The sequence below is a fragment of the Rhinoraja longicauda genome, chromosome 13 (assembly GCF_053455715.1).
Source record: "Rhinoraja longicauda isolate Sanriku21f chromosome 13, sRhiLon1.1, whole genome shotgun sequence".
Taxonomy (NCBI): Eukaryota; Metazoa; Chordata; class Chondrichthyes; order Rajiformes; family Arhynchobatidae; genus Rhinoraja; species Rhinoraja longicauda.
Genome location: NC_135965.1, coordinates 47323114 through 47337499, shown reverse-complemented (window position 1 = coordinate 47337499; position 14386 = coordinate 47323114). Strand labels below are relative to the sequence as shown.

The 14386-nt window shown below is 58.8% G+C and overlaps 1 protein-coding gene across 5 annotated transcripts in view; it reads left to right on the top strand.

Annotated features, from left to right (window-relative positions):
* Positions 1-4456: 4456 nt before the first annotated feature.
* Positions 4457-14386, top strand: part of opa1 (OPA1 mitochondrial dynamin like GTPase) — an 84640-nt gene continuing 74710 nt past the window's right edge. For 4 of the 5 annotated variants that reach the window (XM_078410915.1, XM_078410913.1, XM_078410914.1 and 1 more), the window contains exons 1-3: positions 4457-4523; positions 8263-8571; positions 13018-13114. In XM_078410915.1, coding sequence (XP_078267041.1) covers positions 8305-8571; positions 13018-13114 — 364 coding nt within the window. In that variant the 5' untranslated portion in view covers positions 4457-4523; positions 8263-8304. Of the gene's footprint in view, positions 4524-5789; positions 5809-8262; positions 8572-13017; positions 13115-14386 lie in introns of those variants that run through there. The other variant, XM_078410912.1, reaches the window with a different exon arrangement.

Here is a 14386-nt window from a genome sequence, read left to right as displayed (position 1 = left end):
GGGTGTGTGGGGGGGGGGGGGTGTGGGGGGGGTGTGTGTGGGGGGGGGTGGTGTTAGGGGGGGGGGTGTGTGGGGGGGGTGTGTAGGGGGGGGGTGTGTGGGGGGGGGTGTGTGGGGGGGGGGTGTGGGGGGGGGGGTGTGTGGGGGGGGTGTGGGGGGGGGGGGTGTGTGGGGGGGGGGGGTGTGGGGGGGGGGGTGTGGGGGGGGGTGTGTGGGGGGGGGGGTGTGGGGGGGGGGGGTGTGGGGGGGGTGTGTGGGGGGGGGTGTGTGGGGGGGGGGTGTGGGGGGGGGGTGTGTGGGGGGGGGGGTGTGGGGGGGGGGTGTGTGGGGGGGGGGTGTGTGGGGGGGGTGTGTGGGGGGGGGGTTTGTGGGGGGGGGGGGTGGGGTGTGTGGGGGGGGGTGTGTGGGGGGGGGGGGGGTGTGGGGGGGGGTGTGTGGGGGGGGGGTGTGTGGGGGGGGGTGTGTGGGGGGGGGGGTGTGTGGGGGGGGGGTGTGTGGGGGGGGGTGTGGGGGGGGGGGTGTGTGGGGGGGGTGTGTGTGGGGGGGGGGTGTGGGGGGGGGGTGTGTGGGGGGGGTGTGTGTGGGGGGGGGTGTGTGGGGGGGGTGTGTGGGGGGGGGGTGTGTGGGGGGGGGGGTGTGTGGGGGGGGGTGTGTGGGGGGGGTGTGTGTGGGGGGGGTGTGTGGGGGGGGGGTGTGTGGGGGGGGTGTGTGGGGGGGGGTGTGTGGGGGGGGGGGGGGTGTGGGGGGGGGGTGTGTGGGGGGGGGTGTGTGGGGGGGGGTGTGGGGGGGGGTGTGTGGGGGGGGGTGTGGGGGGGGTGTGTGGGGGGGGTGTGTGGGGGGGGGGGTGTGTGTGGGGGGGGAGGTGTGGGGGGGGGTGTGTGGGGGGGGGGTGTGTGGGGGGGGGGGTGTGTGGGGGGGGGGTGTGTGGGGGGGGGGTGTGTGGGGGGGGGGGGGTGGGGGGGGGGGTGTGTGGGGGGGGGGTGTGTGGGGGGGAGGTGTGTGGGGGGGGTGTGTGGGGGGGGGTGTGTGGGGGGGGGGGGTGGGGGGGGGGTGTGTGGGGGGGGGGGTGTGGGGGGGGAGGTGTGTGGGGGGGGTGTGTGGGGGGGGGGTGTGTGGGGGGGGAGGTGTGTGGGGGGGGGGGGTGTGTGGGGGGGGGGGGTGGGGGGGGGTGTGTGGGGGGGGGGGTGTGGGGGGGGAGGTGTGTGGGGGGGGGGTTGTGGGGGGGGAGGTGTGGGGGGGGGAGGTGTGGGGGGGGAGGTGTGTGGGGGGGGGGTGTGTGGGGGGGGGGGTGTGGGGGGGGAGGTGTGTGGGGGGGGAGGTGTGGGGGGGGGAGTGTGTGGGGGGGGGGGTGTGGGGGGGGAGGTGTGTGGGGGGGGGGGGGGGTGTGTGGGGGGGGGGGTGTGGGGGGGGAGGTGTGTGGGGGGGGGGGTGTGTGGGGGGGGGGTGTGGGGGGGGAGGTGTGTGGGGGGGGAGGTGTGTGGGGGGGGGTGTGGGGGGGGGGTGTGTGGGGGGGGAGGTGTGTGGGGGGGTGTGTGGGGGGGGGGGTGTGGGGGGGGAGGTGTGTGGGGGGGGGGGGTGTGGGGGGGGAGGTGTGTGGGGGGGGGGTGTGGGGGGGGAGGTGTGTGGGGGGGGAGGTGTGGGGGGGGGAGGTGTGTGGGGGGGGGGGGGGTGTGTGGGGGGGGGGGTGTGGGGGGGGAGGTGTGTGGGGGGGGAGGTTGTGTGGGGGGGGAGGTGTGTGGGGGGGGGGGTGTGGGGGGGGGAGGTGTGTGGGGGGGGGGGTGTGGGGGGGGAGGTGTGGGGGGGGAGGTGTGTGGGGGGGGGGGTGTGGGGGGGGGAGGGTGTGTGGGGGGGGGGGTGTGGGGGGTGTGTGGGGGGGGGGGTGTGGGGGGGGGGGGTGTGTGGGGGGGGGGGGTGTGGGGGGGGGAGGTGTGTGGGGGGGGGGGGTGTGGGGGGGGGGTGTGTGGGGGGGGGGTGTGTGGGGGGGGGGGTGTGTGGGGGGGGGGGTGTGTGGGGGGGGGGTGTGTGGGGGGGGGGGGGGTGGGGGGGGGGTGTGTGGGGGGGGGTGTGGGGGGGAGGTGGGTGGGGGGGGGTGTGTGGGGGGGGGTGTGTGGGGGGGGGGGGGTGGGGGGGGGGGTGTGTGGGGGGGGGGGTGTGGGGGGGGAGGTGTGTGGGGGGGGTGTGTGGGGGGGGGGTGTGTGGGGGGGGAGGTGTGTGGGGGGGGGGTGTGGGGGGGGGGGGGTGGGGGGGGTGTGTGGGGGGGGGGGTGTGGGGGGGGAGGTGTGTGGGGGGGGGGGTGTGGGGGGGGAGGTGTGTGGGGGGGGGAGGTGTGGGGGGGGAGGTGTGTGGGGGGGGGGGTGTGTGGGGGGGGGGGTGTGGGGGGGGAGGTGTGTGGGGGGGGAGGTGTGTGGGGGGGGGAGGTGTGGGGGGGGGGGGGGGTGTGGGGGGGAGGTGTGTGGGGGGGGGGGTGTGTGGGGGGGGGGGGGTGTGGGGGGGGAGGTGTGGGGGGGGAGGTGTGTGGGGGGGGGGTGTGGGGGGGGGTGTGTGGGGGGGGGGTGTGGGGGGGGGGGGTGTGTGGGGGGGGGAGGTGTGTGGGGGGGGAGGTGTGGGGGGGGGGTGTGTGGGGGGGGGGGTGTGGGGGGGGAGGTGTGGGGGGGGGAGGTGTGTGGGGGGGGGGTGTGGGGGGGTGTGTGGGGGGGGGGGTGTGGGGGGGGGGGTTTGTGGGGGGGGGGGGTGTGGGGGGGGGGTGTGGGGGGGGAGGTGTGGGGGGGGGGGTGTGTGGGGGGGGGGTGTGGGGGGGGGGTGTGTGGGGGGGGAGGTGTGTGGGGGGGGGAGGTGTGTGGGGGGGGGGGGGGGGTGTGGGGGGGGGGGGTGTGTGGGGGGGGGGTGTGTGGGGGGGGGGGGTGTGGGGGGTGGTGTGTGGGGGGGGGGGTGTGTGGGGGGGGGTGTGTGGGGGGGGGGGGGTGGGGGGGGGGGGGTGTGGGGGGGTGTGGGGGGGGGGGGGTGTGTGGGGGGGGGGGGTGTGGGGGGGGAGGTGTGTGGGGGGGGGGGTGTGGGGGGGGAGGTGTGGGGGGGGAGGTGTGTGGGGGGGGGGGTGTGGGGGGGGAGGTGTGTGGGGGGGGGGGTGTGGGGGGGGGGGTGTGGGGGGGGGGGGTGTGGGGGGGGGGTGTGGGGGGGGGGTGTGGGGGGGGGGGGGGTGTGGGGGGGGGGTGTGTGGGGGGGGGGGTGTGGGGGGGGGGGTGTGTGGGGGGGGGGGTGTGGGGGGGGGAGGTGTGTGGGGGGGGGAGGTGTGTGGGGGGGGGGGTGTGGGGGGGGGGGTGGGTGGGGGGGGGGTGTGGGGGGGGAGGTGTGTGGGGGGGGAGGTGTGTGGGGGGGGGGGGTGTGGGGGGGGAGGTGTGTGGGGGGGGGGGGTGTGGGGGGGGGGGTGTGTGGGGGGGGAGGTGTGTGGGGGGGGGGGTGTGGGGGGGGAGGTGTGTGGGGGGGGTGTGTGGGGGGGGGGTGTGTGGGGGGGGGGTGTGTGGGGGGGGGGGGTGTGGGGGGGAGGTGTGTGGGGGGGGGGGGTGTGGGGGGGGGAGGTGTGTGGGGGGGGGGGGGGTGTGGGGGGGGGGGGGGGAGGTGTGTGGGGGGGGAGGTGTGTGGGGGGGGGTGTGGGGGGGGAGGTGTGTGGGGGGGGGGGGTGTGGGGGGGGAGGTGTGTGGGGGGGGGGGTGTGGGGGGGGAGGTGTGTGGGGGGGGGGTGTGGGGGGGGAGGTGTGTGGGGGGGGAGGTGTGTGGGGGGGGAGGTGTGTGGGGGGGGGGGGTGTGGGGGGGGGGGGTGTGGGGGGGGGTGTGGGGGGGGGAGGTGTGGGGGGGGGAGGTGTGTGGGGGGGGGGTGTGGGGGGGGAGGTGTGTGGGGGGGGGGGTGTGGGGGGGGGGTGTGTGGGGGGGGGGGGGGTGTGGGGGGGGAGGTGTGTGGGGGGGGAGGTGTGTGGGGGGGGGGGGGGTGTGGGGGGGAGGTGTGTGGGGGGGGGAGGTGTGTGGGGGGGGGGTGTGGGGGGGGAGGTGTGTGGGGGGGGGGTGTGGGGGGGGGGGTGTGTGGGGGGGGGGGTGTGGGGGGGGAGGTTGTGTGGGGGGGGAGGTGTGTGGGGGGGGGGTGTGGGGGGGGAGGTGTGTGGGGGGGGGGTGTGGGGGGGGGGTGTGGGGGGGGGGGGTGTGTGGGGGGGGGGGTGTGTGGGGGGGGAGGTGTGTGGGGGGGGGGGTGTGGGGGGGGTGTGTGGGGGGGGGGGTGGTGGGGGGGGAGGGTGTGTGGGGGGGGGTGGTGGGGGGGGGGTGTGGGGGGGGAGGTGTGTGGGGGGGGGGGTGTGGTGGGGGGGGGGGTGAGGGGGGGTGGGTCGCTTTGAGGGCCACCACCTCCAACGGGCCGGGGGCCGGAACGTTTCTCCGGACATCGGCGGTAGTTTCCCCGCCGGAAGTACGCGGGTCGCGGCGGCCGGGAAACGCCGGCTGTGTCCGTGCGGATGCGGCTCCGGGCTGCAGGTGGAGGAGCGGGTGAGCGGCGGGCGGAGGGGCGGAGTGGCCGGGGTGGGGGGGGGTGGTGTTGGTGTGTGTGAGTCTCCCCCCTCTCTCGCCCACACACACAGGCCGGGCCTGGGGACTGGGCCGGGGCCCCTAGTAGCGGGGCAGCCGGTGACTGCCGCTGCCACCCGCGGGCGGGCGGGCGGGCGGGGGGGGGACGGAGGCCGCTGTTACCGGCCTGTCTGTCTGTCTGTCTGTGTGGCGCCTGACGGCCACCCGGCCCCGCCCGGCAAATCCCTTGTCTGTATTCATAGTTAAATAACATTTATTCAATTGAGTTGAAGTGCTGGAGTGACTCAGCCTGCGGAGAGAAGCAATGGGTGCCGTTTCTGGGGTCCAGACCCTTTGGTCAGACCAGCTCTCAGCTGCCCAGGGAATGAATGATCTTCAATCAGCTTCCATCAGGTCACAAGAGATAGGAGCGAATGAGGCCGTTCAGCCCCATCAAGTCTACTCCGCCATTCAATCATGTCAGATCTATCTCTCCCTCCTAACCCCATTCTCCTGCCTTCACCCCGTAACCCGCCGACTCACAGTGACAGTCCAGCGGGGCGTCACCCACCGCCCCTGGGGTCAAGACCAGGCTGAGGTGCTGGCCGCAGTGACCACCGCCAGGACTTGACCTCCAATCCCACCCCCCCTGTCCGGGCCTGTTCCTTCCTCCAGTCTCGGTGAGGGGAGGAACTGTAGATGCTGGTTTCCATCAGAGTGCTGGAGTAACTCAGCGGGTCAGGCAGCATCTGTGGAGAACATGGATAGGTGACGTTTCACAGAGTGCTGGAGTAACCCAGCGGGTCAGGCAGCATCTCTGGAGAACATGGATAGGTGACATTTCAGGTCAAGTCAAATGTCCTCTGACATTGACATTTTGGGCTGAGACCCTTGTTGAGGCTGCTGAACCCCCAGTCCCATCAGTCTCTGAACAAGGGTCCCAACCCAAAACATTACCAGTTCATTTCTTCCATTGATGCTGCTTGACCTGCTGAGTCACACCAGCACCTTGTGCCACTTTTTGTTGATCCACTATCTTAACCACTGTACTGATTAATGAGCATTCTACTGGCGTCTTGAAATGACAACAAGTACACTTTAAAAACAGTTGGACTGATGGTTCATCGGTCCCGAGCCTAATTTGAGCTAAGACGGAAAGTGTGCAGGGGAGATTTATGAGGATGTTGCCAGGACGTGAGGGCCTGAGCTACAGGGAGAAGTTAGGACTTCATTCCTTGGAGCGCAGGAGGATGAGGGATGATTTTATGTAGGTGTATAAAATCATTCGGGGAATAGATGGCGTGAATCCACAGGGTCAAAAGACTCGGGGCAGGGGAAAAATTTAATGGGAACCTGAAAGGTAACTTTTTCACACTAAAGCTGGTAGGAATATGGAAAGTGATGCCAGAGTAGGTAGTTCAGGCAGGTGCAAGAACAACATTTAAAAGACACGGATAGGTACCACGGATAGGCAAGGTTTAGAGGGATATGGGCCGTTGGGGCTGGTTTAGGATCGGGCACCTTGGTCGTCATGGACGAGTTGGGCTCAAGGTCTGCGCTATGACCTTCAGTAATTAGCAGGTTTTATACACAAAAGCATCCTCCAAACTACATTCAACCCATTTATTGTTTTGAAGCCAATCTACCTTTTTCCTCTGATTAATTTCCTGCAAACTTTTCTTGTATATATTTCTATATCTTGTCACTCCGTTTCTTGTTCATTCATGAAACGTTTCCTTGGATAAAACTCTATTTGGGCTTCTGATGCAATATTTTACATCTCCAGTATTTGAAAGGTCTGTTTATCTGTAGGAAGGAACTGCAGATGCTGGGTTACACCAAAGATAGACACAAAAAGCTGGAGTAACTCAGCGGGTCAGGCAGCATCTCTGGAGAAAAGGAATAGGCGATGTTTCAGGTCGCAACCTCTCTGTTGTTTTGGTGACAAAGATGCCTGCTGTAAAACAGTTGGGCTTTTCCCTGTACCAATAGATAGAGGTGTGGTCGTACCCCCCCCCCCCCCCCCCCCTCCACCGCCCCCTCACCCCAGCACACTCTTGTGACCAGTGAGGTGGGAGGCTCACAGCTGGCAGTCTGTCAGTTCAGTGCATTGTTCCTGAGCTGTGAACCACTGTGCTGCATTGCGCAGCTGATGCTGGTGTGTGACGGGCTGCAAGGTTTGGGTCTGGTGGGCCACAGCTCGGGACACACCACCATTGGGAATTTGTGGACACGCACTCCAGCACCGTCCTGCTCCACGTCACTACTCAATATGGCAGCATGTAGCCCCTTGCTTTTGTTGCCCGCCTGGTTGTTCTTCCCAACACCCATCAGGTTCTTGAACGCTACTAAACACGAACTAAACCATGAACTGTCTTGGTTGCACTAAGAACTGTGCTTTTTGTGTTTTCTGCCCATTCCCTCCACAGATGCTGCCTGACCCGCTGGGTTCCTTGCTCAAGATTCTAACATCTGTAGTTTCTTGTATCTCCAAGCGTATGACATTGCTGTACCACTGAACACTCCATGCTTCTAGTTCATTCTCTTCATTTCTAGTCCTAGGCTGCACTCTTGTAGTAAATTATTGAAATTATTGGTTATTGAAGCATGTTAACTTGCTGGGAACCACATTAGTGCAGCTTTGACATTCTGCTTTATGATGTAATAGAAGTCTGTACATTGAGGACTTGCATCACAAAGCGTGTCCTCTAAATCACGAAGATGGCTGTGCTAATTTGGGCAACTGGACTTTAATATCTCTAAATGTATATCCATAGTTCTTTATACGAGTTTTTGAAAAATGCGACGAGAGCAGAATTTGCACTTGGGCTACAAATAAAATTGGAAATGCTCCCTCGAGCCCTGGGTCTGATAAAACTGTCCCCACTCCCCTAGTGCAGGGCTGGTGAGTGTTTGGCAATGTATTCATGTAACCGTCTTATTCCTTTCTCTCCTCTTGCTGTTGGCGGCTATTGTTACCATTGGATGGTGCAAATGTTCCTATTTTAAATTAGATACAGAGTTATACAATTCAGAAACAGGCCCTTCAGTCCAACTCATCCATTCCAACCAAAATGTCAGTCTGAGCTCGTTCATTTGCCCCATATCCAACAAAACCTTTTCTATCAATGAAGAACGGTCCCGACCCAAAGTGCCCTTGATATAGGAGACACGCCATTAAATTGGAAGGGTGCAAAGAAGATTTACAAGTATGTTTCCCGGAATCGAGGACCTGAGCTATTGGGAGAGATTGGACAGGCTAGAACTCTATACCGTGGAGCGCAGGAGGCTGAGGGGTGATCTTATAGAGGTGTACAAGATCATGAGGGGGATAGACAGGGTGGATTTTTATCAAGGTTGGGGAGTTTAGAACTAGAGGGCATAAGGAAAGGTGAGAGGGAAAAGATTTAAAAGGAACGTGAATGCAACCTTTTTATACAGAGGGAGGTGGGTGTATGGAACGAGCTGCCGGAGGAGGTAGTTGAGGCAGGTACCATAACAGCATTTAAAAGAATCCATAGATGATGGGATATGGGGCAAAAGGTTCAGAGGGATATGGTCCAAATGGGATTAGCGTCGATGATGCAACTTGGTCAGAATTGAGAGTTGGGCCGAAGGGCCTGTTTCCGTGTATGACTTTAAGTCTTCAAATTTTTTACCTGACAATACGAGGAACTCAGCATATTGACATGATACCAAGATTTATTTTTCTCTCTTCCAGGCTTTGCTTGCCGGCACCCGCTGACACGACCTTGGTGTTAACATGAAGTTTGCGGTCAGGAAGCTGTGCTTGCTGAACAGGGCTGTTGGCCAGCTGACTACGCCTCGCGCTCATCTACGCCGGCTGCACTGGACCTCCAAACCTCAGCCCTACTCCACCTTCAACAGACTCCCTGCCAAACCGGCCCCGTTACGAATTGCAAACTATCCCCGTCGAACTTTCATCCTGGCCCGGTTAGCAATGCGACTGCTGAAGATCCGCTACCTTGTGCTGGGATCCGCCGTCGGAGGCGGCTACACGGCCAAGAAGGTACGTCACACGCACGCCAGGTGTTTCTGTGTGACTGCCGTGTGCAGGTACAATCAAAACACACTCATGGCACACAATGCTGGAGTAACTCAGCGGAACAGGCAGCATCTCTGGAGAGAAGGAATGGGTGACGTTTCGGGTCGAGACCCTTCTTCAGACTGATGTCAGGGGAGGGGGCGGTACAAAGATAGAATGTAGTCAGAGACAGGAAGACTAGTGGCAGAACTGGGAAGGGGGAAGGTGATAGAGAGGGGGAAAGCAGGGACCATCTGAAGGGACTAGAGATGTCAATGTTCATACCGCTGGGGTGTAAACTACCCGAGTGAAATATGAGGTGCTGTTCCTCCAATTTGCGCTGGGCCTCACTCTGACAATGGAGGAGGCCCAGGACAGAACGGTCAGATTGGGAATGGAAGGGAGGGTTGAAGTGCTGAGCCACCCGGAGATCAGGATGGTTGAAACAGATTGTGCGGAGGTGTTCAGCAAAACGATCGCTGACCCTTTGCTTGGTCTCGCCGATGTAGTGACACACATGGCACGCTTGATTCAATAATCACAAGGGGATTTTGTAACTATGACTATTCCTTAAGAGTTCTGAAGTCAAAACAGTACATCAAAATTAAAATAAAATTTCTCCCAATTGTTTGGCATGAAGACATATATATATTTATAATACCTCCGCTCAGCCCGACTAAACCTCCCTGATCTAACCAGTGATGACCCCTTCTCTGTCTCCTCTAGGACTCCCCGGGATGCTCCTCTACCCTCTTTAGACCTCTTTATTTCCAACTGCCAGCAGGACATCAACCGTCTCAACTTTTCCACCCCCCTTACCTTCTCTAACCTCTCCCCCCCCTGAACGTACAGCCCTCCGCTCACTCTGCAGCAACCCCAACATGATAATCAAAGCCGCTGACAAGGGAGGTGCCATGGTAGTCTGATCGTGCTGACCTCTCCCAGGCTGAGGCCTGGCGACAACTCAGACACCTCCTCCTACTTATCCTTGGACCATGACCCCACAGACGAGCACCATGCCTTAAAATCACACACCATTACTGATCTCATCACTTCCGGCTCTCTGCTCTCTAAAGCCTCCAACCTTATTGTTCCCCAGCCCCGCATGGCCTGATTTTACAATAGACAATAGATGCAGGAGGAGGCCATTCGGCCCTTCGAGCCAGCACCACCATTCAATGCGATCATGGCTGATCATTCTCAATCAGTACCCCGTTCCTGCCTTCTCCCCATACCCCCTGACTCCGCTATCCTTAAGAGCTCTATCCAGCTCTCTCTTGAATGCATTCAGAGAATTGGCCTCCACTGCCTTCTGAGGCAGAGAATTCCACAGATTCACAACTCTCTGACTGAAAAAGTTTTTCCTCATCTCAGTTCTAAATGGCCTACCCCTTATTCTTAAACTGTGGCCCCTTGTTCTGGACTCCCCCAACATTGGGAACATGTTTCCTGCCTCTAACGTGTCCAACCCCTTAATAATCTTATACGTTTCGATAAGATCTCCTCTCATCCTTCTAAATTCCAGTGTATACAAGCCTAGTCGCTCCAGTCTTTCAACATATGATAGTCCCGCCATTCCGGGAATTAACCTAGTAAACCTATGCTGCACGCCCTCAATAGCAAGAATATCCTTCCTCAAATTTGGAGACCAAAACTACACACAGTACTCCAGATGCGGTCTCACTAGGGCAGTGTACAACTGCAGAAGGACATCTTTGCTCCTATACTCAATTCCTCTTGTTATGAAGGCCAACATTCCATTGGCTTTCTTCACTGCCTGCTGTACCTGCATGCTTCCTTTCAGTGACTGATGCACTAGGACACTCAGATCTCGTTGTACGTCCCTTGTTCCTAACTTGACACCATTCAGATAATACTCTGCCTTCCTATTCTTACCACCAAAGTGGATAACCTCACACTTATCCACATTAAACTGCATCTGCCATGCATCTGCCCACTCACACAACCTGTCCAAGTCACCCTGCAACCTCATAGCATCTTCCTCACAGTTCACACTGCCACCCAGCTTTGTATCATCTGCAAATGTGCTAATGGTCCTTTGAATCCCTCTCATCCAAGTGCCAGCAGGACATCAACCGTCTCCCCAAAATATACAGCTGCTCTTGCCGCCCACTGTCTCTGCTTTTTCATGTCCCATTGAATTAATTTCCACATACCGCCACTCCATCCTATCCCTTCCGGTCCAATCCCTCCTGACCTATGTCCAAGACACCTCGCACGCTCTTCGTCTCTTCAACGACTTCCATTCCACTCCCCTCATCTTTGCTATGGATGTCCAGTCACTCGATACCTCCAATCCACCACCAGGAAGGTTCTTAAAGCCCTCCGTTTCTCCCTCGACTGCAGAACCAGCCGATTTCCGTCGGCTAACACTCCTCCGCCTAGTAGAGCTGGTCCTTACCCTCAACAACTTCTCCTTCTATTCCTCCCACTTCCTCCAAATCCAAGGCGTAGCCATGGGCACTCGCACGGGCCCCGGCTCTGCCTGCCTCTTTGTAGGGTACGTCGAGCAATCCCTGTTCCAGGCGTACACTGGCCCCATCCCCGAACTCTACCTCGGTACATTGACGACTGCATCGTTGTAACCTCCTGCACCCATGCAGAACTCACTGACCTCATCAACTTCACCACTAATTTCCATCCTGCACTCAAATTCACTTGGACCATCTCTGACATCTCCCTACCGTTTCTAGATCTCACCATCTCCATCACAGGAGACGATCTATCGACTGACATCTATTACAAACCTACAGACTCCCACAACTATGTAGACGACACTTCTTCCCACCCTGCTTCCTGTGAAGACTCTATCCCCTACTCCCAATTGCTCCGTCTACGCCGCATCTGCGCCCAGGATGAGGTGCTCCATACCAGGTCATTGGAGATGTCCTCATTCTTTAGGGAACGGGGGTTCCCCTCTTCCATTGTAGATGAGGCTCTTACTCGGGTCTCCTCGATATCCCACAGCTCCGCTCTTGCTCCCCCTCCCCCCATTCGTAACAAGGACAGAGTCCCCCTTGTCCTCACCTTCCACCCCATCAGCCGTCGCATACAGCATATAATCCTCTGACATTTTCGCCACCTCCAACGGGATCCCACTACTGGCCACATTTTCTCCTCTCCACCCCTTTCTGCTTTCCGCAGAGACCGTTCCCTCCGCAACTCCCTGGTCTGCTTGTCCCTTCCCACCCAAACTACCCTCTCCCCGGGCACTTTCCCCAGCAACCGCAGGAGTTGCAACACCTGTCCCTTTACCTCCCCCCTCGACTCTGTCCAAGGACCCCGACAGTCTTCAGGTGAGGTAGAGGTTCACTTGCACCTCCAACCTCATCTACTGTATCTGCTGTTCCAGGTGTGGACTCCTGTATATCGGCGAGACCAAGCGCAGGCTCGGCGATCGTTTTGCTGAACACTGCTCAGTCCGCCTTAACCAACCTGATCTCCCGGTTATTCAACACTTTAACTCCCCCTCCCATTCCCAATCTGACCTTTCTGTCCTGGGCCTCCTCCATTGTCAGAGTGAGGCCCAGCGCAAATTGGAGGAACAGCACCTCATATTTCACTTGGGTAGCTTAGCGGTATGAACATTGACCTCTCTAACTTCAAGTAACCCTTGCTTTCCCTCTCTCTCCATCCCATCCCCTTCCCATTTCTCCTCCCAGTCTTACTATCTCTGACTGCATTTTATCTCTGTACCGCGTACTCCCCTGACATCAGTCTGAAGAAGGGTCTCGACCAGAAAAATCATCCATTCCTTCTCTCCAGAGATGCTGCCTATCCCGCTAAGTTACTCCAGCATTTTGCATCTACCTTCGATTTAAACCGGCATCTGCAGATCTTTCCGACATATATTATTTGATTGTTTATCTATATATTAAAACTCTGGTTTGTTTGTTTGTTTGTTCCTGGACTACAGCCAAAAGGGTACACGATAGCGCGATCATTTTAGGCCCACCTTACTCACCGTCGCCCCTTTGGTGATAATGGAAGAAGTTTCATTGAAATCGGTGTTATATATTTAAAGTTATTCACATTTTAAAGTTTAAATCTATCTCCTAGGGAGGGAGGGGGAAGAGGGGAGAGGGGAGGGGAGGGGAGGGGAGGGGAGGGGGGGAGAGGGGAGGGGGAGGAGAGGCTGCACCAATGCAGGAGAGGTTTGGTCCCAACAGGTCCACTTGGTCTAGTTGCTATTAAAACTGTCTTTATTGATGTTTTTCATTTTGTTTTTAACTGTAATTCTAAACTTTATGAAATGTTGCAAAGCTGGATTTTGAACAGTGTTCTGATAACCAAGCTGACCGATACAATTACGAAGCTCGCAAGAATTCTGACTCATGATGAAATATCAACGGCCTGTTGGTGTTAAGTTCTTGTAATGCATGTAAAGGACTTTGACTATGTATTTTACAGACATACGATCAATGGAAGGAAATGATACCAGATCTAACCGAGTACAAGTGGATCATTCCAGACTTTGTCTGGAAACTCGACGAAAACATCGACTTTGGTGAGCTGTGTTTGGTTGCAGTTTTGAATTCAGAAATGTCACCTGTCCATGTTCTCCACAGATGCTGCCTGACCCGCTGAGTTACTCCAGCACTCTGTGAAACGTCACCTATCCATGTTCTCCACAGATGCTGCCTGACCCGCTGAGTTACTCCAGCACTCTATGAAACGTCACCTATCCATGTTCTCCACAGATGCTGCCTGACCCGCTGAGCTACTCCAGTATTTTGTATCTATCTTCAGTGCAAACCATCATCTGCAGTTCCTTATTGCACGTTAATTCTGGACTCCCCAGCCAAGGAAAATCTTTCCCCTGCATCCAATTTGTTAAACTCAATATGCATGCTTTTGGTTTCTCACATCATCACCAGAGACGGTTATCCTAATATCCACTGCCTTTACAAAAACCTCTGAGATTATCGAGTGTGTTTTTGAATGTTGATTACTGACGAGCAATGTTGTGTAATTGGTTTTCCCCATTGTTAAACTGCTCTAACATGCTCTAGGCTTCACTAGTTTAATTTAGTTTAGAGATACAACGCGGAAACAGGCCCTTTCGGCCCACTGGGTCCGCGCTGACCAGCGATCCCCGCACACTAACACTATCCTATACCCACGAGGGACCATTTTTTGTTTACATTGTACGTTCTCCCCGTGACATCCATGGGTTTTCTCCGAGATCTTCGGTCTCCTCCCACACTCCAAAGACGTACAGGTTTATAGGTTAATTGGCTTGGTAAATGTAAAAATTGTTCCTAGTGGGTGTATTCATGTGCGGGGATTGCTGGTCGGCGCGGACCCGGTGGGCCGAAAGGGCCTGTTTCCGCGCTGTATCTCTAAACTAATGAAGTGCCATATCTTTGAGCCCCGAAAGAAAATAGAGGGATGTCTGGATTTGGGAATACATAGAAACATAGAAACATAGAAAATAGGTTCTAGAGGAGACCATTTGGCCCTTCGAGCCAGCACCGCCATTCATTGTGATCATGGCTGATCATCTACAATCTGTAACCTGTGCCTGCCTTCTCCCCATATCCCTTGATTCCACTAGCCCCTAGAGCTATCTAACTCTCTTTTAAATTCATCTAGTGATTTGGCCTCCACTACCTTCTGTAGCAGAGAATTCCACAATCTCACAACTCTGGGTGAAAAAGTTTGTTCTCACCTCAGTTTTAAATGCCTCCCCTTTATTCTTAGACTGTGGCCCCTGGTACTGGAGAATAGAAGAATTGATGCCAAAATTCAAACGTCATCTTACCAAATTCCGTAGCAG